The 27326-nt window shown below is 42.7% G+C and overlaps 3 protein-coding genes and 2 long non-coding RNA genes across 5 annotated transcripts in view; 3 read left to right on the top strand and 2 right to left on the bottom strand.

Annotated features, from left to right (window-relative positions):
* The window catches only part of LOC311031960 (uncharacterized protein C12orf56-like), a 93828-nt gene extending 84157 nt beyond the window's left edge, over positions 1 to 9671 (top strand). The window contains exons 3-8 of the mRNA XM_084038562.1: positions 6287 to 6479; positions 7159 to 7246; positions 7318 to 7392; positions 7607 to 7684; positions 7972 to 8153; positions 8513 to 9671. Coding sequence (XP_083894688.1) covers positions 7178 to 7246; positions 7318 to 7392; positions 7607 to 7684; positions 7972 to 8153; positions 8513 to 8624 — 516 coding nt within the window. The 5' untranslated portion in view covers positions 6287 to 6479; positions 7159 to 7177 and the 3' untranslated portion in view covers positions 8625 to 9671. The remainder of the gene's footprint in view (positions 1 to 6286; positions 6480 to 7158; positions 7247 to 7317; positions 7393 to 7606; positions 7685 to 7971; positions 8154 to 8512) is intronic.
* Positions 1 to 27326, bottom strand: part of LOC311031936 (tubulin beta-1 chain-like) — a 131929-nt gene that overhangs the window by 11848 nt on the left and 92755 nt on the right. The window lies entirely within an intron of this gene.
* Positions 1 to 27326, bottom strand: part of LOC311031966 — an 85292-nt gene that overhangs the window by 13755 nt on the left and 44211 nt on the right. The window lies entirely within an intron of this gene.
* LOC311031851 lies at positions 17568 to 18635 on the top strand. Its single transcript, XR_014599111.1, has 3 exons — positions 17568 to 17969; positions 18118 to 18215; positions 18368 to 18635. It is a non-coding gene; the product is annotated as an uncharacterized lncRNA (long non-coding RNA).
* On the top strand, positions 22995 to 25209 carry LOC311032173 (CWF19-like protein 1; the record flags this gene model as incomplete). The annotated part of the gene is made up of 3 exons (XM_084038814.1): positions 22995 to 23030; positions 24310 to 24462; positions 24883 to 25209. Exons 2-3 carry the CDS (start codon positions 24337 to 24339, stop codon positions 25207 to 25209), a joined length of 453 nt encoding a protein of 150 aa, XP_083894940.1. The 5' UTR covers positions 22995 to 23030; positions 24310 to 24336.

The raw sequence follows: 27326 nt of genomic DNA, 5'->3' as shown, positions 1-27326 counted from the left end.
ATACAGTGGTGTGAAATAAAAGTATTTGCCCCCTTCCTGCTTTTTTCTTTTTTTGCATGTTTGTCACACTTAAATGTTTCAGATCACCAAACAAATTTTAATATAAGGCAAGGATAACTCAAGTAAACACAAAATGTAGTTTTTAAATGAAGGTTTGTATTATAAAGGGAGAAAAAAATCCAAACCTTCATGGCCCTGTGTGAAAAAGTATTTGCCCCTCCAGTTAAAACATAACTTAACTAAGGTTTACCACACCTGAGTTCAATTTCTCTAGCCACCCCCAGGCCTGATCACTGCCACACCAGTTCCCAATCAAGAATTCACTTAAATAGGACCTGCCTGACAAAGTGAAGCTCCTCAAAAGCAAGACATCATGGTGAAAACCAAAGAAATTCAGGAACAAATGAGAAAGAAAGCAATTGAGATCTATCAGTCTGGAAAAGGTTATAAAGCCATTTCTAAAGCTTTGAGACTCAAGAGAACCACAGTGAGAGCCATAATCCACAAATGGCGAATACATTACACCGTAATGAGCCTTCCCAGGAGTGGCCGGCCAACCAAAAAGACGCCAAGAGTGCAGCGACGACTCATCCAAGAGGTCACAAAAGACCCCAGAACAACATCAAAAGAACTGCAGGCCTCACTTGCATCAATTAAGGTCAATGTTCATGACTCTACCATAAGAAAGACACTGGGCAAAAATGGCCTACATGGCAGAGTTCGAAGACGGAAACCACTGCTGAGCCAAAAAAATATTAAAGCTCGTCTAATGTTTGCCAGGAAACATCTTGATGATCCCCAACACTTTTGGGAGAATACTTTGTGGACTGACGAGACAAAAGTTGAACTTTATGAAAGGTGTGTGTCCCAATACATCTGGCGTAAAAGTAACACCGCTTTTCAGAAAAAGAACATCATACCAACAGTAGAATATGGTGGTGGTAGTGTGATGGTCTGGGGCTGTTTCAGGGCCTGGAAGACTTGCTGTGATAAATGGAGCCATGAATTCTGCTGTCTACCAACAAATCCTGAAGGAGAATGTCCGTCCATATGTTCGAGACCTCAAGCTGAAGCGAACTTGGGTTCTGCAGCAGGATAATGATCCAAAACACACCAGCAAGTCCACCTCTGAATGGCTAAAGAAGAACAAAATTAAGACTTTGGAGTGGCCTAGTCAAAGTCCTGACCTGAATCCTATTGAGATGCTGTGGCATGACCTCAAAAAGGCGGTTCATGCTCGAAAACCCTCCAATAAGGTTGAATTACAACGACTGTGCAAAGACGAGTGGGCCAAAATTCCTCCACAGCGCTGTCAAAGACTCATTGCAAGTTATCGCAAACGCTGTTGCTGCTGTTAAGGGTGGCCCAACCAGTTATTAGGTTTAGGGGGCAAATACTTTTTCACATAGGGCAATGTACATTTGGATTTTCTTTTCCCCTTAATAAAAGAAAACTTCATTTAAAAACTGCATTTTGTGTTTACTTGAGTTATCCTCGCCTTATATTAAAATTTGTTTGATGATCTGAAACATTTAAGTGTGACAAACATGCAAAAAAAGAAGAAAGCAGGAAGGGGGCAAATACTTTTTCACACCACTGTATACACGTCTGCCATGTCTTGCCACCCCTCAAAAATTCCTGCCCCCCTCTCGCCACCCCATACATATTTTCTAGATCCGCCCCTAGATGCATGTAATAATAAGAAGAAGAAGAAACAAGTACAAAATAACTGTGGAAATAATAAATATGCCCTGTATCACGTCCAACCATCACAGAGTAGCACACTAACTCAGCGTGTGTAAACAATCATTTATAAAATAATTTACATTCATTTTCTACAAGTCCCATATGTAAGACTACATCCCCCATAATGCCGCAGCCTACTAAAAGTCGCCAGGCGCGCGCGAGTAGCGGCATTACAAAGGAATGTTGCAGAGCACAAAACGATACAACTTTCAAAAGAACTTTACAACACCTTACATTAAAATAATATAACCTCTAAGCATTATAACTGTCCCATATTGCTCCTGGAACATATTCACAGCGCTATGCGCCAACATTACATACTTTATTAAAATTAAAATTAAAATTAAAATTAATGTACATAAAATATTAGTCCTTTGAACAGTTGCTGAAACAATCATACAGCAATGTAAGGAATGACTAAATACAATGTATAAAATAATATAAAAAACGAGATTACAAAACTACTATAAAGCGCTACTCCCCTCCTCCTATTGTTGGCCAGTGGTACTACATGCCCCCTGAGACGGTGCGAAATAAATCCTTGTGCATTGATTTAAAGTTAGCTGGAATACCAATAAAATGACACCATTACACTTTGCCTCAATTGTTAACGTTGTTTAAGAACACTCATGCTACGTCACGTCACATTGTAGCACATGTTCACCTTTGTCATGTTTGTTTTTTTCTTCGAGCTGAGAGCAAACAGCTGACCAGTCGGCAGAGAGCATTCTGGGAAGTGCCAGCTGAAAGACATCTCCAGTGTCTACAGTACATCATCAGACCTCCAATAAAAAGACAAAAGTCTGTCTACGTTTACGATTGGTCTCTGTCTTTAATGTTGGATGTAAAAGAAAGATAGAAGCTGAAAACATGGAGTGGACTCAAACGTGTAAAATCATTGTTCTCAGTCACTTTGCTGCAGTTATCAAATTCAAATAGTTTCACATCACATCATCATGGAATCAGTCTTGAACCACTTTGAGTCACTTCTATATAGAAGCAACCTTAGAATGTATTCTAAACATACATCCTACAGATATCATAAAGCCCTCAGATAACTTCAGATAGCAGTGAAACAGCACCATCTTGTGGTGGCCGTGTGTTGCTATAAATCCAACCAGAAGCCTCCGTAAACACTGTTGTCACGATGTGTTACCTTTCCAGCTTATCGGCCCTGAACCCTAGTTGGGAGCACGCTGTGGATGCTAACGTGACCTTTGCTCGTTCAGCTGGTGACCCGCATTTCTAGTGTGTAAATAAGAGCGATCTGTCTTTGCTTGTGACTTTTTCAATTATTGGGCAGAAATACTGTTTACCAGTAGTGAACTTTACATTGTAATAACCCGTCCATGTAATCTGTGTGTGTGTGTGTGTGTGTGTGTGTGTGTGTGTGTGTGTGTGTGTGTGTGTGTGTATTCAGGGTCACGGGGGCCCCCGTGACCCTGAATACAGGATAAGCGGCAAGGAGGCATCTCAGGAAGTGACGTGGCATTTACAGTCAAGTGTGTCTGAAGGAGATATACAGTATACTAGTGTTTGTTCACACAAAAGTACAGTACACTGACTTTCAACATCTGAAATCACATACATATGCTACATAGTATGTGTTACATACTCAATAGCTGTCTCTAATTCCAGTTTATTAATTTAGCCAATAAGCTGTTTTTTAATTTTTTCCAAATGACTCTGCCTTTAAAGTAGGTAATCATAAAGTCTCCCTTTAGAAATAAAGAATACATACAATATAAAAATAAATAGCAACATTGTGTGTCTCATCCAATAATACAAATTCAAACTTAAACTTAACAATGGCTCCTATGTGATTATGTTCCTTTATATTTACTTACTTGGACTGTACTATTTACTGTACATAATGATCTGAACCCCTATGGTTTTCTTTACATTTGAGTTCATCTGGTCTTTGAACAAATGATCCATAAGGCAGTTACTCCAGGAACTATTTCAATCTCTGTATCACCAAAACTGTTGCAATTCACTGTTTTGAGAGCCATCTACAGTGCTTTGGACTCTGTCACTTATATAGGATTCTGGACCAGTGATGTCACACCTTTTGGCTTTGATCTAGATCAAAGGCACAACATCACAGTGATGTCACGTTTGGCTTCTTTTTTTTCTTTTTTTCATGTTTACAACATAGATGCATAACATCTCCATGACAACCAGAAAGAAAGAAAGAAAAACTTGACTTTGGGGACTATTGCACCCCATAATGTATAATTCCTGATAATGTAAGAACATTTGCACTTAAAGCACTTCTTACCTTTCTGGCATTTTTACACTTTTCTTCTGTAATCTTAAAATGCTCCTAATAAGCGTATGGTACACTAAAATGTCAAATAAATCCATCAGGTGTTGAAACTCATCAATGTTTAATTCTCGTATATTTCTGATAAAAGTCTGACCAATCATTTTATTCCGACCGAATAAACGGATTGGCCGAGGTTCCTGCCTGTCATCCGTCGCAGCGTCGCCTACGCGGTCACGGCTTGCTAGTCGCGCCTCTCTAGCAGAGCGGTAGAGCGGTCTGTGAGAGAGAGCACGGAACGGCGAAGAACTGACAATGACGACCAAGCCAAGCCGCCACTTCCACCCCCAGCTGCTCCCACAGAGAAAACTATCAGCTAAAAGACGACTATTTCGCAAAAAGCTGCGTAAAAGAAAACACTTGATGAGTCGAGAGGCAGGACGCGAGTCAACATCGGCTCTGCTTTCCAGCGATGGCGGAGGCTAATGCAGCTTCATCCGGAGCTCAAAAGAGATGAGATGGTCGCGGAGCTTCTGCTGGACTGGTACTTTTAGTTTGCTTAATAGAGCGCAACATTACGCAACATTGCATGTGATAACGCAGCATCCAGATGCTATCAGTTACCAGAGTTACTATAGTTCTGTAATACTGTTATTTGTGCAAGGAAGATTAGCTTTAGCACTGGTAGTGTAAACAAACCTGGCTGTGTCAAGTCTGTTTGTTTACACTACCGGCGACGTTAGCTTCAGCGTTAGCATCAGCGCTAACGTCGTCTCGTAGTAGTAGTAGTAGTAGTAGTAGTGTAAACAAACTGTCACAGCCTGGTTTGTTTACACTACCAATGACGTTAGCTTCAGCGTTAGCATCAGCCTCGGTGTTTATTGTGAAGTTGTCATTAAGCCCGTTCTAGTATTAAAACTCCGGGCTTGCGTTTGACTTTGTTGGTCGTACAGTAACCAGAGCTAGTTCAGAACATTCTCCGTCCGGACTTCTTCGGCTAATAGATAATGCTGGCTAGCTGACATCTATGTAAATAAGAGCGATCTGTCTTTGCTTGTGACTTTTTCAATTATTGGGCAGAAATACTGTTAACCAGTAGTGTACTTTACATTGTAATAACCCGTCCATGTAATCTGTGTGTGTGTGTGTGTGTGTGTGTGTGTGTGTGTGTGTGTGTGTGTGTGTGATTTACAGTTGTGAGAAAACAACTTCAACTCCAGTAAGGCCTGGATTTACTAGGCCTCCTCCATCACCCTTGTCAACCATATTTATATATACAATCTGCTTATACAAAAAGAAAGAAAGAAGTATGAGTACATCCCAGACAGTACATCCAGCGTGGAAATGTAATACATTCCCAATAATGTAATAAGGTATGACATTATCAGTAAAAATGTTATTGCAATATCAGTCCTGATATTTTATTACATTATTGGTGAAGTTATTTAAGTCATCTTACATTTTTTAAGGCGTTATTACATTTTCATTCAATTATTACATTATAGGGTTCTACATGCCACTTTCTCAGGAATGCCTTTGAGCTGTCTGTCCTCTTTGGCTTGATGAAACTGACCTGACTCAGGGGTGCTGGCCTGTCTTCTGGACACGTCTTTCTCGATCAAAGCTCCTTGTGAGCTTGCTGTGTCTGTTCTTATCATCCTGACTTATAGCGCAACCTTAGCTGTGTTTCAGTTTGTGTCAATCTCTGTATTTATTCATTTCCATATTCATATCTATCCATTTTAATGTATTTATTTGTATGTATTTATGTATTTTTTCACCCATATGTAAATGAAGGTGTGCCTTGAAGGCGTCACTTAGCAGCCATTTGATAATCAACATAAGGCCATTTATATGGGTAGGCCTAAATAAAAAAGGGAAATACAGACAACAGCTGATATAAATATAAAAGTATATTATATTGGGAAATATTAAATGATAAATAAATTAACATAAAAAAATATATATATTTAATTTATTTTTAATTTATGTGCATACATTTTATTTTCACATTAACTTGCACATTTATTTGATAACTGAGACTACAATGGGGCAGCTTGAGTCCTCTACACAGCACATGCATCGATAAACTCTCACATAAAAGCAACTCACTGTGACCTCTGCACCTTCAGACATCGCTGTCCGGTCCAGTCAGGAAATACAGTCCCTCCACATAACAACTAAAGAAATCATAAAAAATACAATTCATAAGTACGGGGAATGAATTAATATGGACATTTTTAACAGAATTTTCTCTCCCTCTCATCTCTTCAGGTCAATGACCTCCCAGATTTCCTCCACGGGAAGGACCGGGAACTCTGCCAGCACATCCGAATCACCTACGTCACCCACAAGCCTGCTGTGAGGGGCCGTGATTGGATGAGGAGAGACAGGAGGGTGGGACTTCCTCCTGCATCCTCGCCCTCTCGCAGACCCAGCCACTGCCCAACACCACGCACCTCAGAGGGTAAAAAACTAAACTTTTTACAAACAAGTGTCATCGTCCAACAAAGTCTTAAGAATAAGGTCAGTGGCACATTAACTGGTGTTTTGGCTTTGCAGACCAGCACGTTGGATTTGCTAATTAATTAATTAATTGAGACTATTAATGCCAAGGGTTCAGCTTAGATCAGTTACAGGCCAAGGTTTATAAGAGCGGCTGTGACTCAGGAGGAAGAGCAGGTCTCACACTCATCACCCAGTTAGTGTTTCCAGCTCGTGTCCTTGAGAAAGATCCCAAATAGCTCCTGATATCCAGGCCAGCGCCTTGCATGGCTGTTTTTGCCACCAGTGGTGTGAGAGATGGATGAAACTAGGACCTGCAAGGCACCGTTGCAACCACGCTACCAATGCAATCAGAGGACTTTAGCACTTAGCTGTAAAGTTTACCTTCAATAATGGAAGCTAACGTTGTAAACAGCTTCACAGCAGAAGCCCAAAATCCAAGATTGGCGACGGCCAAAGAGCTGAACTCGAGACTCTAAAACCGTAGTCCACGAACCAATGGGTGACATCACCATGACTACGCCGCTTCTACTCTACAGTCTTTGGTTAAAATATGTGTTAATCTACTCTGGGTATTTTACCTTTATGGAATAATAATCCTGTCTCTGTTATTAACACCCTCCCCCCCTCCCTCCCTGCAGAGGTGCCCTGGCCTCCAGAATGCTGCTTGCCTTGATTTGTGCTGCAGAGCTTCAAACACAGAACCAAAGATCCCAGGTTGACTGTGAGGTGAGCTGCTCACATTAATGTCATTATGTATTTAATCCGTTTTAAATGTCACAGCTGTCCTTCTCTGTCAGCCTCAGGACTTCCTAGCTGAGTATCTGGACGCTGCCTGCTCCCTGCTCTTTGAACTGCTGCTTTTAGGCCACGAGGTGAGTGACAACTATACCATGGAATACTATTTTAATTACTCTCACTGCCAAAGGGGGAGACAAAGGTTTGGATACAAAACAATCTTTGCTTGTCTATAATAAACAAATCCAAATATATCATACATATAGGTGTAAAATGTCTTGTTTGCAAGTGTGGGGAAGTCCAATCATTTGCACTCAGCCTGTGAATTTACACTTTATTGACTTTATTTAGGCCAGCAGATGTTCTTCAGCGGACAACTCCCTGTCTGTCGGTTGGATGCTCGGAGTCCTGCAGCCACATCCTCACCTGGTAACGTTCCTCACTGGCACTTTAGTAGAGATGGGAAACATATTCTCACATTAACTGGCCAAATAAGGAAGCTTGGTCAGATACGTGAAGCTTCAAACTTGACTTAAGAGTCAAAGTGTAGAGGGAGTTACTCTCCTCCTGAACTGCCTGAAATGCCTCCATTCAAATGTTGCCTTTTCTTCTATAAAGTGTTGAGTCACCAAGTAACACTTTTGAATAATATTGATCTATAAAGTGTGGTGTGGAGTCAAAACTGAAATGAAGCTGGTCTCCTTGTGCCTCTGCAGTTGTCCTTCATTGGTCACCAGGTCCAGCAGGTGGTGCTGGTTTTGTCAGACCTGCAGGAGTCCTTTCTGAGTCCGGTTCAGTCTGTTCTGCTCTTCCAGCGCTGTCGCCTCCTGCTGGCCTGCCTGCAGTACAACAACCAGTTGGCCCAGCACCTCAGCTCCCACTTCAGAGTGGAGTTCAGGTTTGTGCTGCTCTGAAAACAGTCTTATTTTTAAGATGATTTGATTATTTTACACTTTAAGAAGATGTGTGTCTTATCTGTGACACAATAAACAAGTGATCAAGTGGTTCCAGTATGTTTTAGTGGCTTTAAGAGTTTTAAGCATATTTTATAATATATTGTGGATAATATTGTGTAATTATTTTGGCCAGGATAATAGTGATGTGAAATGTTCACACTACCGGGTCCATTCGTTTTGCAAATAGTGTTTTTTTAAATGTGTAGAGTAAGTAGAAGTGCAGTAACTAGTAGGATGTTTTCCTCTGAGATGTAGCGGGCTTCCTTGGGTTTTATCTAAGGATCTGTGTTTTTCCCTCCAGGTACTTCGTGAAGCTGTCGCGTGCCGAGGAGAAGCTGCCGCCTCACCACCCGATCAGCCAACCGACTGTACGACTGGTGGAGCAGATCCTAGCTGTTTATCTGCACAGATGATCGCACACCAACACATGTGCTCTCACGCCTACAAACAGGGCTGTGACAGTGTGTGCCTTTACCAACGTCTGAGTGAGTTGATGCTCAGTCAATCTGCCACTAACACAGGTGGAGCAAATGATCCCAGCAGGAGCGATAGCAGCTTTCTAACATGTGTAGCATCGTGTTCACCATGTTCACCATCGTAGCTTAGCACGTTAGCAACCAACCATCTGCTAACAGACACTAAAACCAAACATTTCTGCTGTATGAACATTCTTCCCTGTATTCCTGGATTCTGCCTTTGTGAATATTTTGAACATGTAGATTTGTAAATGTGCTGAGTCCTCAGGTGAGGTGCGCTGTAAATAAAGGTTATTTGAAGGTAAGGTTTTTTGCCTGGCTCATGTTTTGTGGCAACACACAGTGGCCAATCAAATGCATGTATTCATGGTAGATTATGTCTGTCTATGACCCGATAGACAAAAGAAGATAAACAACAGTTAGACTGAAGAAGCGAGTGGTAATAATACCCAGTCAGTCTGAGGTTTAGGCTACTGTCGGCAGGTGGTGCATTAAAGATCTTCAAATTTACCAGAAGCCACATATCTGAGACTAAGAACTACTATACTGTTGTATCTCCTTTGTTTATTCTGTACGCTTTAAAGGTGTTGGTCTGTGGATTTTGGTGCTTTTCTATCTTTTTCAAGTCTTTATGCTAAGCTAAGCTAACCAGCTCCAGCTATGTGCTTACCTTGTCATTTGTTTTCTGCCTAGTCCTGCCCCACTGTGATGTGATTGGCTAGTACTGTACTACTGTACTGTGATTGGCTAGTACTGTACTACTGTACTGTGATTGGCTAATTCTGTACTAGTGTACTGTGATTGGCTAACACTGTACTACTGTACTCTGATTGGCTAGTACTGTACTACTGTACACACTACACTGGCAACAGGAAGTTACTTATTTCTGATCCATAAAATCCAAGTTCCAGTTTGTGCAAATCCTTCACAATAAAAGCTGGAATCCAAACAGACTGAGGCTCTAAACAACATTGATAAATAAAACACTGTAAAAACAACGCAGCAAACTGTTCTATAGTTTCTATGTTTAAAAACTCAACTCTGGAGTAAATTGTTTTTAAATGTATTTCTTGTATTTTGTAAATGAACTAAAAGTAAACTCTTATTTTGGGTTTCGATGTCATGTTGTTCTTTATTTCCATGTCCTTCAGAAATAGGTACAAAGATTTACATTCAAGATTTAGCATCAAATGAAAGTATTTGCTGAAGACAAACTTGCCGTTTGTAACAATTCTAATAATTAATATTTATTTAACAATGGAAAAATGATGACGGTTGTCTGGTTTTAATGCTACTCAGTAACTTAGAAATAGAAAGTTTTCTGATCATTTACTTCAGTAAAAGTAACAATAACACAGTATCAAAGGCCTTCACTCAAAGATATTTAAGTAAAATTACAAAAATATTAGCATCAACATATACTTGAAGTACCAAATATATATACAGAATGGCCCATTCTAGATTTATTTCTGCATTATGATTATTAATGCCGTTTTTACATTCCTGCTTATACTTTTAATAGAAACGCTTGTCAGCAGTAGTATAAAACATTAAAAAAAATGTACTTTTGTATCCCACATGCTGTAATTCTTCTATGATAGGAGAGCTCGATACTTCTAAAATGATTTATGATCCTGATAATGGAATGTATTTCATCGCGATCCGCAATGAAACCCAATATTTTGCCAGCAGTAAAATTCAACAGCAGCCTTTTAAAATGGTATGAAGTTGAATCAGCATCGCTCTGATAAGCTTCATGAAGAGAGGCGTTGGTGTTTTACAGTGTTGTCATAGCAACATGTTTTTATACTGTCCATCTGGCCCGTACCATACACTGTGTGGTCATTTAGTGCTACAGTTCCCTCTTTTAACCACTAGGGGGTGATGTTATGTTATGTTGGGATGTTATTTCTCAACAGCCTTTTGTTGTGTGTTTTCAAGTGATTTAAGTCAAACCACCCATGTGGTGCTCTGAGACTGGAAAAAAATTATAATTTTTTTTTGTCGATTTCCCAAAACTGTCATCATACTATAAGAACACACCACCTCAGAAATGTGGAATCTGTATTTGCATTCGGCCCCGTAACATTCAGCATCGATTCGACATTTGGTGCACTGAGCTTCAAATCTTTGCATGTAAACTTTTAATCATTTACATTTACATTTAGGTCATTAAGCAGACGCTTTTGTCCAAAGCCACTTACAATAAGTACATTTGTCAAAAGAAGGAAACAAGGAAACCACAACGTATCATTGCCGATAAAGTAAGAGCTAAAAATAGAACAAGTGTTAGGTCCTCATCTGAGTAAACTAGTACTTCAAGAGCAACAGTGCTACGATCAGAGTGCTATAGGTAAGGTTTTTTTGGGGGGGGGGGTCATGCTAGTCGAGGTGAAGTCTGAACAGGTGAGTCTTGAGCCTTTTTCGGAAAATGGCAAATGACTCAGCTGTCCTGACATTAGTCGGGAGTTCGTTCCACCACTGAGGACCAGAACAGAGAGGAGTCTGGACTTTACTGAGCGACATTTGTTTGATTTCAGCGATGGTGGTACCAGCCGGCCAGCTGAAGTAGAGGAGCGAAGTGCTTGCTTTGGGGCATGAGGTTTGACCAGTGTTTGAAGGTAGATGGGTGCCGTTCCATTGATGGCCCTGAAGGCCAGTGTCATCATCTTGAATTGGATGCGTGCTCCAACAGGGAGCCAGTGGAGGTCACGGAGGAGGGGGTCACATGGGAGAATTTGGGTAGATTGAAGATAACATACATAATCATAAAATCAACAAAGTGTAAAGTAAACAAAAGTGTGTCGTCAAAATGACGTCAGCCATTGGTGGATCTGGATCCATGTGGATTCTGGTGTGAAGCTGCTCACAAAGTTGGCTTCATAATTCAGGGTCAACTTTACAGCTAAGTGTTAAAGTCATCTTAGTAGCTAACTGCATTGGTAGTGACCTGTCAATCAGCAGGTAGCCCCGCCCCCTAAAGCATCCCCTGCTTTCTGGTCTATTTGACTCTAAATGAATCATAATGTACTAAATGAACATCATGCTGGATTGAAGAAGACTTGAGATTGAGACCATAAACTCATGTTTACAATGTTTACAGAGATAATACTTCAAGAGAGAAGTAGAGTCATTTTTCTCATAGACTTCTATACAACCAGACTTCTTTTTGCAACCAGAGTCGTCGCCCCCTGATGGCCAGCAGAGAGAATGCAGGCTTAAGATACTTCAGCTTTGGCTTCACTTTTCAGAGCGGAGGTTGCCTCTTGTGTAAAACTGGATTAAAAGTAGATTCATGGCAGCTTCTGTCAGACGACCATGAACGCAGGAATAAAGATGCCATCGACAGGCGGCCAAATGAACCCGATCTTTACCTCGTTTTAAACGGGACTTTCTGGGTTTGAAAAGTGTTGGGAACATTTGGGATAATGTCAATACATAAGTCAATAAAATAATGTGAATAACATGGTCTAGTCATTTGTAGATATTTTAAAGCAGTATGTTCCATATTCTACACGTTTAAGTAAGATTTTGAAGTACGTGAGTACTTGGTCCACCTCTGTGTGTGGATATCCCCAAACCTCTGCAAATAAAACCAAAGTGTCCACTAACTTATTACACTTTTAATACCCATATTTCCTCATCTCTGCTGAGTCATGGCGGTCCTTGGTCATGGTGCTCTGTCATGTTGCATTTGGGGTTTATTGGTACAATGTTATCTTCTTTATTGTATATTTCCACATAGTTTCAGTGCTTTTTTGTTGGTTTTATATGCTTCGCCCTGTGATCCATCATTGCACTGCACTCTATGTGTGCTCCTTGCTTATGAATCTAGACGTTATTATTGGAATTCATGAATGTCAGATTTACTGTACTTTTTCTTCTGCACAGAACGATTAATACAGCTGATTTATTCCTGAGTTTTCTTCAGATCTGACACGTCGTGGAGTATCTTGTACTTTTATAGAAGCAACATCCATGTGTGTTTGTGTGTTTGGAGTAACAGAACAACAACCGAAGAGCAGCGTCGCCCCCTCCTCCTTTCTGTTTTAATATCTCTTATGGAAAACACATCACAATGATTCATTATCGTTCCACGAGCCACGATGGACCTGCACATGTTATTCATAAGACCTAAGTTCACTGTTAATTCATCCTGTGCAGATTTCATAAAAAGTATGCAGTCTTAAACGTCCCATATTTCATAATCCTCCCAATACATTTGTGTACGTACATTTATCAGAATATGATGACACTTCAAATAAAAACAAACATCTGAACATCTGTGTGGTGTTTAGGACATTTTATGAGTTCTGTATGAGTTTTTAAGGAAAATAAATACAACTAGCTTTTTTGTTGCTCTTTATCATGTTCTAAGTGTGCTGACGTTTATTGATCTTAGCTGGATATTGATTAGATAAAAATAGTTTATTCATACTGAAATGTTTGGTCAAGTTTGAAGTCGTGTTACTTTCTAGAAAGCTGGTTTAAGCGTTCATGTTTTTGATATTTCTGTCCATTTATTCTAACTATTACAACAGTTTATGCTTTAAGCTGTTTTACTATTTATGCACCCGTTAGCAAGTTTAACAATTTATCCATCAGGTCACTTTTAGACATCTATTTCAACCATTTATACTTCACTATTTCAACTGTGTATCTATTATTTCTACTAACTGTTTCAACTTTTTATCCATTATTATGATTAGAAATCTATGTCAACGATTTAACCATGACATGTAGATGACTGTTCAGACCCACAAACAGGTGTTGGATAGGATTCATCCATTAGTGAAAGCAGCGTCATGGTGGCCTGGAGCCAATCAGCTGACTCACTATGTAGATTTATTTTTGGAATTCATTTTTTCCAAATAGACGTCCTCAGCAAACTCTCAACGGTATTTTAGGAAGAGTTTCTGAGACATGAGTTATGACTTACTGATCTGCATCCAAGCTGAAAACGAGTTTCATCACTAAAGTCGATGAAGGAGGTTCCTTTTAGCGCCCACACAGGATGCAGCAGCTCGGACCACGACGGTCTGATCAGATTATGTGGGCATCTTTCCAGTGGACTGTTTCTAGTCCTGTCAGATCAGGTTCAGTCTGCAGCCTGTTGTGAACCACATCTGATTGCTATTTATTGCCTCGTGGTCTGGTTCTTCCACCGATATGGAAACTGATACACCAGGCTGACATTTGCTGCTCATTACAATTTGCATATGGTTCTGTCCTTTTGATGATTGTTGGACAGCAGACATTTTGTCCTGTTATAGATGTTATGAATGGAGCAACGGCATCATCAATGAGTGTGATTAGACCCGCCCCTCCTGCTCTGTCAATGTTCACTCATGGGAAGAGACCCTGACCATTTCATTCCATGGTTTGATGTCCTGTCACAGTGTCGGAAAAATGCATGATGACATGAAAATACATACAAACATACAAAAACATGAAATGTGTCTGTTTCGGAATGCCCAAGCACACGCGCGCACACACGCAAGAACGCACGCGCGTCACTCATTGTCGTGGAAACAGAATAAAATTGAACAATGACGGTCAGAGCTGGTATAAAAGAGCTGTCGGCCATTTTGCGTTCTCTTTTCGCACTTGATCTTGACACAACTTGGTGAAACTGTAGAGTGGACCCAAACAGTAGAGAGTTTCAAGCAAAAGACCCCAAAACAGCAGAGAGTTTTACACCGCCGAAGAAGAAGGACCTGAAGACATCTTCATTAGGAAACCAGAGGATCGTAGACAGCGACTGCGGGGAAGAAGAGGCCGACGAAGGCCCTCCGGGCTGCGGATCCAGAGGCAGCCCCAGGGCCCAGATCTGAACCGCGGGATGCGGGTAAGACAACTTTGTTGGTTATTTCGTTTTACTTGTTGATTCATCCCTTAAAGACGCTAAAAGCGCCCAAAGTCAGAAATCAGTGTCGCTTTTGGAGTTTGACGGTGAACAACAGTTCACATCAGTTCACGAGGACTGGTGGGAAAACCGACATTTGGTGAAAGCAGACACTCGCTCCAGGATGTCTTCAATGTAATATTTGTGGGACAGAATGTGTTAAATATGGCGGGGGAGCCGTGGAGTGTTGTTTGGTCGGAAAGTTGTGTTGTTTTGGTTTGAAGGCGTCAAATCTTCCACATCTTCCATGGAGATTTATGAACAAAGATGGCGCCGGTCCATATTTCATAAAATGCTCAACATGGGTTTTAGTGGAAATGACGGAAGTGTGACGTCGGCCCGGACAGTTCGGTAAAGTTGGAAATATATTTACATTTTCAAACTTCCGGGATCAATAAATCTGAAGTGAAGTTATGAGTGGAGTTATTGATTTTTGTTACAGCGTCTTACTCTTGTCTTGTGCGCATAGAGATCAATGTTCTCCGTCCAGCTCGGAGGAGCTTATTTATGTAAGAAATGGGGGTTTTGGTCCTTATAGCTCGTAGTCTATGATATTAATGTGGGACAGAGGCATCAATTGTGTTTGAAAAACGTTTCACTTCAGATTTATTGATCCCGGAAGTTTGAATCTGTGAATATATTTCCTACTTTACCGAAGTGGCCGGATGACGTCCACCGAGTTGTGCGTCGTTGCTTGTTGCTCTTCTGTCTTCGAGGAACCAGAGAGATCTGTTAACAAGCGCTGCAACCTGTTGCTCATTATAAATCATCGAGCCCAATGATCCAAAGAAAGTGTCGGTGGAATCAGCTCATCCAGCAGATTCACATGGTTTTCATTGATTTGAATGAACTATTTCTAGAAATGTGTTTTTGGCTGCTTTTGACTGTGACTTTTAAGAGTTGGTGGTGACAATTTATATTTCAGGATGTGAGTATTTTCTTCCAGAAAGTCCTTTTATGATGAAAATGTTGATGGTATTTTCATTTTTAAATGCAACAAAAGTTTAAAGGTTGTGTTTGTTACTGTCCTTAGACCGTTGGGCGCGTCACCTGGACTTCCGTCCTGCTGCCGGACGGAAGGCTGATCCTGAGGAGGGTCCCGGCTCCCGCCTCCTCCAGCAGCTCCTTGGGGAGCTCATCACCCAGGTTTTCCCCTCCCAAACCTTTTTCCACAGGTTTCCCTCTCTCCTCTTCCTCTTCCTCTTCAAGCTCCTCTCCTACCTGCTCCCTTGCCTCCTCACCCGCCCAGCCCCCCCCACCCCCCAGCCCCCCCTTTTGTTTTTCCCCTATCTCCCCCCTCAACCTCTTCTCCGAACTCCCCCCTATGTTCTCCCCCTTGCCCCCCATTACCTACTTTGGCTCATCCTCGAGCTCCTCCCCCAGCCCCCCCTTTTGTTCTTCCCCTATCTCCCCCCTTGACCCCTTCTCTGAGCTCCACCCCATTCTCTCCCCCGTTCCCCCCCGAACCAACTCTCCTTGGTCCTCGAGCTCCTACCCCGGCTCCTCCCCCAGCCCCCCCTTTTGTTCTTCCCCTATCTCCCCCCTTGACCCTTTTTCTGAGCTCCACCCCATTCTCTCCCCCGTTCCCCCCCGAACCAACTCTTCCCCAAGCTCCTCCCCCCGCTCCCCCTTTTGTTCTTCCCCTATCTCCCCCCTTGACCCCTTCTCTGAGCTCCACCCCATTCTCTCCCCCGTTCCCTCTCAAAGCAGCTTTCCTTCTACCTCAAGCTCCTCCCCCAGCCCCTCCTCATGTTCTTCCTCCTTCTCCCCCCTCAGGCTCTTCCCTGGTCTCTCCCCCATGCTCTGCCCCGTGCCTGAAAAGGAGTCCCGGACTCCTCTAGCTCGTGATCCTCCAATGAAGATCACACTTAGAACAGCATTAGCTAGTTTAACTGCGACAGCCTCAGCCCCTAGCTCGACACCTGTCTCCTCCACCTCACAGCCCCTAGATAGTCTCCAAGAATTTAGGCGGATCTCAGCGGGCCCGGAGCTAAAGTGGGTTAGGAACATGCGGGCCCTTTTGCGAGAGAGGAAACAACAGCTTAGCGTAGGGCATAAAAGAGCTGCTGGACAGCTGGGAGGCAGCCCTCCTAAGAAGCGCCAGCTGTTAGAGTTTGATAGTTTGTTTTGGGTGACCCACTTAGAGGCCATGCTTCAATAACAAAATGGCCTGTAATGTCCTGTCCTGTACTGTCCCATCCTGTCCTGTTCTGTCCTGTCCTGTCCCGTCCTGTCCTGTCCTGTTCTGTCCTGTCCCAACCTGTCCTGTCCTGTCCTGTCCCGTCCTGTCCTGTCCTGTGATGTTGTGTCCTATCGTGTGATGTCCTGTCCTGTGATGTCCTGTCCCAACCTGTCCTGTTCTGTCCCGTCCTGTCCTGTCCTGTTCTGTTCTGTCCTGTCCTGTCCCGTCCTGTCCCGTCCTGTTCTGTCCTGTCCCAACCTGTTCTTTCCTGTCCCGTCCTGTCCTGTCCTGTGATGTTGTGTCCTGTCATGTGATGCTGTGTCCTGTCCTGTCCTGTTCTGTCCTGTCCCAACCTGTCCTGTGATGCTGTGTCCTGTCCTGTCCTGTTCTGTCCTCTGCCAACCTGTCCTGTTCTGTCCTGTCCTGTGATGTTGTGTCCTGTCGTGTGATGTCCTGTCCTGTGATGTCCCGTCCTGTCCTGTCCTGTCCTGTCCTGTCCCGTCCTGTCCTGTGATGTTTTGTTCTGTCCTGGGATGTCCTGTCGTGTGATGTCCTCTCCTGTCCTGTGATGTCCTGTCCTGTGATGTTTTGTTCTGTCCTGTGATGTCCTGTGATGTCCTGTCCTGTGATGTCCTGTCCTGTGATGTCCTGTCGTGTGATGTCCTCTGCTGTCGTGTGATGTCCTCTCCTGTCCTGTGATGTCCTCTCCTGTTCTGTCCTGTCTTGTGATGTCGTGCTCTGTCCTGTCTTGTACTGTTCTGGACATCGCAGGCCATTACAGGACAGGGCAGGACACAACTGATCAGATGTCACGTGTGTCCTTTGTTGAGCCGTTATGTCCCGTCCAAACAGGACAAATGAGGTAAGTAAGAATGTCCCTCCTAGTGGATTCTAGTCGGGGTCCATTCAACAGGTAATAGTGTCCTCTGTGGTGGACTTGAAGGATCAAAAGGTGAGTTGGACAGCTACACAATGTATGATTTGTATTCTTTATGCACCTGGCCTTGAAACTAATTACATTAATTTTGTATGCAGGATTCCATTTGATTGTCTTCAGCACTGCCTTGGACCCAAATTGGCAAGAAGACCCAGAGGACCCTCAGGACCCCCAGGACCCCCAGGACCCTCAGGACCCTCAGGACCAGACCAGAGAGACGAGGGAAGCAATGCCTTGATCCTGAAATGGAAGAACCAGGTAAGGAATAACTGTATTAAGCTGCTATTATTATTATTATTATTATTATTATCATTATTATTATGCTTGATCTAATACATTTACCTTTGTTTTCTTCATGAAGTCAATTTAAGAAATCAATGAAATGTTTTTTTTTTCATTCATAAAGAAGCCAAAGGATGAGAAAGATGAGCAAGCGCCCAGAGATGAAGATGAGGGAAGCGACGTGTCCACAGAGAACATGGACGAGCACAGCGAGGCATCAAAGTATGTGAACTTGATTATGTTGCAGTGACTTTATGTGAGCACACGTCTGTAAAATGTCTCTCTAGATACTGTAAGTTTCCTCCAGAATATAATAGCGTTGCTCCCCACTGCTGCTCTAAGTGTTTTCTGTTCTTCTTGTCCTTTCTCTTCAGGTCCATCAGGTCCAGGTCTATGAAGTCTGTCTGTCTCCTCACCAGCAGCAAAGCAGCAGAGCGTCTAAGCTCCAGAGAAGATGCTCTCCTCCAGAGACGTGTCCAGACTTCTGCTTATGAGAGCTGAGCAAACAGCTGACCAGTCGGCAGAGAGCATTCTGGGAAGTGCCAGCTGAAAGACATCTCCAGTGTCTACAGTACATCATCAGACCACCCAAACAGTTCCTCCAATAAAAAGACAAAAGTCTGTCTACGTTTACGATTGGTCTCTGTCTTTAATGTTGGATGTAAAAGAAAGATAGAAGCTGAAAACATGGAGTGGACTCAAACGTGTAAAATCATTGTTCTCAGTCACTTTGCTGCAGTTATCAAATTCAAATAGTTTCAACTCACATCATCATGGAATCAGTCTTGAACCACTTTGAGTAACTTCTATATAGAAACAACCTTAGAATGTATTCTAAACATACAGCCTACAGATATCATAAAGCCCTCAGATAACTTCAGATAGCAGTGAAACAGCACCATCTTGTGGTGGCCGTGTGTTGCTATAAGTCCAACCAGAAGCCTCCGTAAACACTGTTGTCACGGTGTGTTACCTTTACAGCTAATCGGCCCTGAACCCTAGTTGGGAGCACGCTGTGGATGCTAACGTGACCTTTGCTCGTTCAGCTGGTGACCCGCATTTCTAGTGTCCGGGTGACACGACCAGAAGAATGACAGGAGAGATCCTTCACCGTCCAACCAGAGGCTTTCATTGAGTCGTCTACAAGAGGACAAACGCTGCAGTCTTGTGAGGCTGTAATCTTCAGCTCATCTAATACACTTCTGCTGGCTAACAACACTCATTTGTACATTCACCGGCTGCAGCGAGGGAGCAGCGGCTTCTCACATCCACACACATCCACGGGGACTACGCTTCCCATCACACCTCACCTCACATACAGGTACGCAGGTTACCCATAAGGCCGGCAACACTACCCCACCCTGGATGATAATTACATCCCTAATATCACTCCAGCATTAATACACTGCTGAAATATTCCCCATGAAACCACATTTCCCACAGTCCATGAAGGGGTCCTCTCCCAGTGAGAGAACTTAAAGGCGAGGATGGGTAAAGGAATATCCAACAGAAGTCCATTGAACACACCGTGTGTCCTTCGTCCATAAAGGGAGCTGAGTGTCCATAACATAACATCCTTCTGCAGACTGAAAGGTTCAATACTGCTAATGCAGCGTTTAGCTCTGGCGTCGTGTGACATCACCCTGTGGTTTTCTCTTGTTTTGATGTACTTTTCCATTTACACACATACCCCTCTACTGGAATATCACTTAACGTGCAAATATGGAATCATGTAATGCAGAAAGTATTGAGATTACTCTACAGTTTACCATCTTAGACCGAAACATAGAAAACAATTTCTGGAGCTTTTTCCCCTCCTCATCCTAGAGGGGCGCTGTATCGGCCAAAACCCCAGCGCAGGCATCTGAGGAGGGCAGCGTTGGGCGTACAGCCAGCCTCAGGTAAAGTGGCGGTCTCACAATGCTCAGTGACCGACACAGTCACCAAGCAGGTCTGGTGCTCTGCAGACCCTCCTCCGTCTCAGTAGAGCTCAAAGGTGGGCCAACAGTCTGCTCCCCGACAGGATCCTGGGTCCCAGCCTCATCCAGTTGAGGCTGAGGGAGGATGTCAGGAGGCCGGCGGCCGCCCGGTCAAGACGGTGGCGAAGAGAAGACACCCTGCGGTGATTCAAGTTTAACATCAAAGTCAAAGAAAAGCCACAAACCCGGAGAGGAATGCTATCTGTAGTGAGCTCAATCTAAGACCCTCTTGGGTTCTTGGCCTCCTAAACCCCGCCTGTGAAGGGTCTCCTCCAAGAAGTTTGTAAACAAAGTCATGGCTGGGATCAACTCGTACCCAAAGTGACGTCTGAAAAATGTCTCAATGGAGCAATGGACTTCTGATCTTGTCAAGTAGAACGCTGCATTAAGCCAATACACTTTGGGAAACCAGTTCATGCCCAACGACATCATTTTTCAGATGCAGCTACGGCTACGGTCCAGTCAGCTACCTTCCACCAACTAACAAAAGAGGAGAGGTCACCATCCCAAGAATGGAACTGACAGCTGCTATGTTGTCAGTCAAAGTGGACAAAATGCTCAGAGCAGAATTGCAGTTGCTACTGAAAAAATCAGTTTTTTGGACTGATAGTCAAGCAGTAATCAAGTACATTGCAAATGAGTCAACAGTCAGAGATAACACAAATGTATCAGGATGGAAGGATGTGGAGACCACGTTAAATCCAGCTGACGATGCATCGAGGACTAAGCGCTGGAAGATTTGTGGATGGAAAAAGACTTTCCTGTTGAGGCCAGCCAGTGAACGGCCAAATGCACCATGAAATCCCATGCACTTAATCCAGATGACCCTGAGGTCAAAGTCAGGCTGGTTGAAGGAAACAGAGACCCTACCACCCAGCTGCTCTCTGATGCCTCCTGTTGGCTGAAGAAAGGCTGTGGCATCATGGGTATTAAAGTTAAAAAGGCTCTTAGAATCTCACGCAAAACAGAAAAAGGAAAAGGAATCCTGTGTCGACCGCCCGTACACAAGATCACAAAGTAAAGTGACTAACTCAGGCTTTTTTTCAGCTTTTTACTCATGAAGATGTTTTTATAATTATCCTCATAATGGAAATTCACCACGATCATCTTATTGTGAGTTCATGATGGAGGATTTTCCCATTCCTAATCTGGGGTATAGTTGCTCTTTAAATTGGCAGTTCACATGTATAAGTGTTTCTCTCTGGAGTTTGGAGACTCCGTTTGTTACTCCAGCCATCAGATGAAGGGTGATGAATACAATATTTGCCTGTGGAAAAGCAGATATTCAAGTAAAGTACTTGGACCTAAAAACTGTACTTTAAAGTACTTGAGTAACTATTATTTGCAGCCGCAAAGAAAACAATATTAAAGTCAGAATGAAGTCAAATCTCATTCTGTGTTGTTAGACCAAAGACGACATGATACTCTGATCAAAGACTCCACGTCAGTGTGCAGGTTGTTATCATTCCTGTAACCGCGGTTACCGTGCTTTTGAATCCCATTCAAACTCTTCCTCCTGGTTTCCAAAGCAGCGGCTGGTCTGGCTCCACAGAACATCTCAGACATGAGTGTGAATTGAGTTTTTGTGTCCCATGCAACGAGAAGTGGATCACCCGGTGGTTTCATGGACTACCATTCTAAAGCCTCAAGTTCATAATCTGCTTTCTGGTCCATTTGACTCTAAATGGACCATCATTTACCAAATGAACATCATGCTGGAATGTTTTATTAAATGGCATAAAAGTAGCCAGTGATGGGACAATATAGGATTTTATTGCTTAAAAAAAACACTGACAATCAGGATGACGGTAAATATCATCACGTGAACTGAAAAAGCTGTCGTGAAGAGAAATGAAAAACAGAGCCGTACTTTAAAAAAACAGGCTTTGGGGAATGATGAGAAAGAACAGACTCATATTGTTTTAAAATGTGTCCAAAGTATTTTACTCAACTGGAAGGACAGATCAAAACTATCAACCCACCATTGGCTTAATCTATGAACCGACCATGCACATCTGGAACAGCTTACCTCACTGTTGGTACTATTACTTGTTAATACTACCACTACTGCTAGTACTACTACTACTATACTACCACCAACACCAAATACAGTTGGAACCCAAGGGCCCAGATTTCTGCCTGAAAGCCCATTACATATTATTACACGGGCTGCACGGTGGTGTAGTGGGTAGCACTCTCACCTCACAGCAAGAGGGTCCTGGGTTCGATTCCCGGGTCGGCCCGGGTTCCTTCTGTGTGGAGTTTGCATGTTCTCCCCGTGTAAGCGTGGGTTCTCTCCGGGTTCTCCGGCTTCCTCCCACAGTCCAAAGACATGCAGGATGGGGATAGGTTAATTGGTGACTCTAAATTGCCCGTAGGTGTGAATGTGAGTGTGAATGGTTGTCTGTCTCTACATGTCGGCCCTGCGATGGACTGGCGACCTGTCCAGGGTGTACCCTGCCTTCGCCCAATGACAGCTGGGATCGGCTCCAGCCCCCCCGTGACCCTGAATACAGGATAAGCGGTAGAAAATGGATGGATGGATGGATATTATTACACTGTGGCTGTAACGCTCCTGGTGATGTTGGGACTTTGAAATTGTATTGACTCTGGAGCGTATTCTAGTCCTGCTCCATGTGTTAAGATGACTTCTGATGTGACGCTATAAATAACATTGAATTGAATAAGATTGAATTGGATCATCAATAAAAGACAATATGACAGCATTCAATCAAACTTGGTTTCCTTTTCTCTTTACTTTCACGTTTGTTTTTCTTCTTTGGTGTTTGTTTTGGTTTGTAGCTTTTCTTGTGTATGTATTACTATTTTGTTTGTAGTACTAGTATAGTTGCAAATACTTATATTTCTATGTAAAAAACTCTATTTTGTTCTCTTGTTTTGTAAATTCTTGTTTTGTCACCGATAAATAAATAATAATAATAATAATAATAACAATAATATTAAATTGTCATTTATATATTTGTTTTCTACTTGTGTTCTCTCTATATTAAAAGAAGCTGAGGTTTAGTAAAGATATGGCGGAACAACCAGTGAGAGTGTAAGTTTAACTGTAGAAATACTTCATATAAACTTCAATGGCACTTAATCTTGTTAAAATACCATGAATATGTGGTCCTTTTTAAAATGTGTATTTCATCAGGACCATGGTGTGACAGCTTGTGTGTCAGATTTCATTGTCTGGTTTATGCTAGTAGCAAATCTGCTGGACAAGGGAGGCTTTCTACGTAAATAAACGTGATACAAATCCATTTAGTTCGGCTCATTTCTGTGTGTTAAAACTTGATGAAGAAACATAAATGTATGCAGTTACCTATTTTGGCCAATAGATGGCGATGTTTAATTGTTTATGCCCTCAGGCGTTACGCGATTGGTGCTGTTTGTCCTTTACCGGACACGTGTTTGCAGGTATTTGCTCCGCGGGCCGCCATGTTGGTTCAGTGTTTGTTTATGGTTTGCAAGGTAAGCACTATATGTATCTCTCCACATCTTAGTGAAATATCTTGACCATAAATCGTTAATTCGCTGTTCCATTGAAATGATGTGTTTATTGAGATGTTTGTCTACCACCATGATGAAGTGTTGGGATTTATTGCCTGGTTTTATACGAGTATGTCGGCTGTGATTATGGCTAGCTTTGTTAGCTGTATGTGTGCTAGCTCCGCGGATACTGTTAGCTATTAATCTTCCTGTGGGTTTTCTCTCATGCTCTGTGTTTTGAGCTGAAACCTTGTTTTAAGGGGTTTAATAGCTGTGAGGGCCCATCGCTTTATTCTGAATACTGTACAGTTACTTTATGACTTTATGACTTATGACTTGACTGACGTCAGTGTTTGTTTATGGTTTTCTGTCGGCTGTCAGACTGGGCAGAAACCTCCACTACGCTGCTGTATTGAACCGTTCTTCTCCAAGTGGATCGTGTGACGAACTGAGCTACTAGTGTGGAGATGCATTGCCAGGATCTTCATCCTCTCGAACATATCCTTTGAAGGTTGAAGTGCATCTTATTGTGTTGTTATTAATTTGAAAAAAAGGAGAACATTTAAAGTGACTTGAATAGTGAATGAGTTTATTCTGTGTGGAACATTTCCATAAGGACAATCTGTGATTGATATTAGCAAGTGTTGCTGGTTTATCTCATCCATATTCTCTGTGCTGAACATAGCTGTGTTATGACGTTTTGAGTTACATTTCAGTTTAACGTGAGTTTTTGGGGTATCAAGTGATAATTGTGCCACACATTTTATTTTGGTTAACGGGCCCGTACGATACACGCCATCACATCCAGAACTGTCTGTCTGCCTGTCTGTCTGCTGCAGTATTTGTACGCCTTCAACATCGTCCCCATGAAGTCCATGGATCCGTCGGAGCTGGTGAAGCAGCCGAAGGACGGGACAGAAAACCCGTACAGAGCCTCGGCCAAAGACAAGACCGACAAACTGAAGGTGGACTTCAGCGCCGCACAGGAGGAGGTACCGAGAGCTTTCATGCCTTTCTTATGAATATCAGCTGATCAGCCACTGACTGTTATCAGCTGGTAGTCGTTCTAAACCGTCTGATCGGTGAGCCGATCTGATGACTCGTCAAATCTTTATGGAAATGTTTTCACAACTCGTTTGTCTGCTTTGAAGCCTGCTCTTTAATTGGCTCTCAGAGGGGCGTGTCCTGTCTGAACCGCTCAGGTTCTTAATAAATACACGTGAACTAACCTACCTCATTTACATGTATAGGGTTTTAAATCTAGTAGCATTTTATTATTTCAACCAGCTCTTATCATGACTGCCAGTGAGATCCTTTAAAAAGAAAATGACACTCCAGGTCACTTAGAGGTGCTGAATGTGGTCATGTGATCCATTTGTATTCTGTGTCTGTCCTTCCTGTCGTCTGTTCAGGAGCCGGCCCATCAGTTCTTCTTCGACCTGAGCCAGAAGCAGGCGGGGGGTTTCCGGGGCCGCGGCAGGAAGAGACATTCGGACGAAGACGGACGAGGACGAGAGCAGCAGCGTGACCGAGGGGACGGGGGTCCTCACGGACAGACCAAGCAGCCCCGCAGGCACCGTGAGTCCAGCCGGTCTGGAAGAACAGCTCTAGTGCTGCGTTTTCTAAATGGGGAGGGTTTCCAGTCTAAACACTGGACCCTCCATCAGATCAGGACACAGTCTCAAAAACCTCAGAACATGAGGAGGGTCCGTCTACCAGGAACCACCGAAGCACCATAGAAGTTTTCAGATTAAGACAATAGTTAGAACATAGTTATTCCCCATGGCAGAAATGCACTACGACGTGTCATCAGAGCAGTGCTGCAGGAGAAACGCTCATAATAGTAAAAAGTCATCAGCAGCAGATGATGGTGTTTGTTGTTGTGATACTCATTTTGGCCACAAGAGGGTGAAGAGGATCACGACACGGAGGAAAATAATTCATGTTTTAAGTAACATAATTGACTAAAACACAATATGTGCACCTCGTGTTTGGAGTTTTCCACCTGTTTCAAAGATGAAAAACAATCAAGGAACTGAACAACATCTTTTTTCAGCTGATTTTAAGTAATTAACAGAGGAGAACATTTAGATCAGGTGCTTTTACACAGAGGTAACGCTACAATCACGCCTTAACGCCGGTTTTGTGGAACCAGAGAGGCCGTGACGTGTAACAAGTCGCCGTCGCCGGTTGCGTGACGTCTTAAATGAGCGTCAGAGATCCGATCAGCTGGAGGGGAGGTGAAATTTTTGCTCGTCGTGCCACGCTACGTGTTAGCTACTCGCTAACATATGAGTGAAGTGGCGATCACTAACATTAAGACAAAGGGTGCAGTCCATTAGTCTATTTGCTTAGGAAGGTTCCTAACTGAAGAAGTGACCTGGAAGTAAACAAGTGGCCGCCATGATAAGAGCCGTTGGGATTCTCTAAATGCAAAGGAAAGGAGCTCCAATGCTTCCTTTCAGAGCTCCTTTAGCATCGGATGCAACGGACCTTCCTATAGGAAAGGAAAGGAGATCACGCCGACCCACAATTCTTTGCTAGAGCAACATTAAAAGTGCTGCACACTTTGGCCGTTCATGAAAACAAACCGTATGTGAATTTGCATATTTAACAATTCTTTTCATGCAGACATATAGTCATTGGAACTGGTTGATAAATGTGTGGACAGTGATAATAATTTAATGGTATTTTTATTTATTTCAATCATGTTACAAATGTTTGACCTAAACGAAACTAAAACCACAAATGAAATGTAAATACAGCAAACGGTCAAACAGGAAGGAGGAGCTGCTGGACCTGAAGCCGGTCAGTGAACCAGCTGTTTATAAAACCAACATGTGGAGAAGTGGACGATGCGCTTTTTGTAGTCCATTATTGTAGTTTCTCCAGCGCAGACGCACGTCAATCACCGGTGCCGATCATCAGCTGTCAATCATCAGCAGCATTATAATGACGTAGCTTAGTGAAAGTCCGGTCGGATTCTCTGAGCACCGCCGTCGTCTTTTCCTAAATCCCTTTGAGTTCTCCTATCGCCTTTCCTTGACCCTTTGACGTTTCCTCCAGAGGTCAAGGAATAGGAGTTAGGAATAGGAGTTAGGAATAGGAGTTAGGACCTAATTTTTTGACTATTGGACTGCCCCCAGAGTGAAACTTTACTTTAATTGGACATCCAGAGCAACAGATCGGTTTCTGACATCACCTCTGATCATGTGACCTCTGATCATGTGACCTCTCATCATGTGACCTGCTTCTCTCTCTGTCTCAGCTGCTCCTCACATTTTGTCCTTTCAGTGCTGAAATGATGAATCATGGACTGTAGAGTTGATCTGTTGACTTCTATAGTTTGTTAAATTAAAGTCCATTTTTAAGGTAAACATTAAAAGTTTCAATAACGCACCACGTTAGAGCATTAGTTCTGTGAAAATCTCTTTCATAACCAAGAAAAATTGGTATTGAATCTGTAATCTTTCTAAATGAATCCAAATCAAATCACTCATTAGGGATTCCCTGCACTAGTAATATGAAAAGTGAATTTGTTTTCAAATATGATATCCAGTGTGGTATCGCTCTCTTCAAAGCAGCTCATCTGTAATACATTTTTTTTTTTAAAGCAACACTTAAAGTGACGGTTCGGAGTAAAATGCACCCGAGGTCATTTCCACCATGACATCCAGCCAAATACCCCCTCGGAAGCATTTTTAGCGATGGTCAGCATTGGTCAAGATAGCCGCTATCAGCCGAATGGCTTAGTACTAGCGGGATGGTACAGGGGGTATATCTCGTAAATTACCCCACTAATAATGCATGGAATGTTACCAAACTTCTGCAGTAGTACACATAAGGTCTGTACTCA

This window comes from Eutrigla gurnardus, assembly GCF_963514095.1.
Source record: "Eutrigla gurnardus genome assembly, chromosome: 21".
Lineage (NCBI taxonomy): Eukaryota > Metazoa > Chordata > Actinopteri > Perciformes > Triglidae > Eutrigla > Eutrigla gurnardus.
Note: the sequence above shows the minus strand (reverse complement) of the source record. Positions and strands in the feature narration are given on the sequence as shown.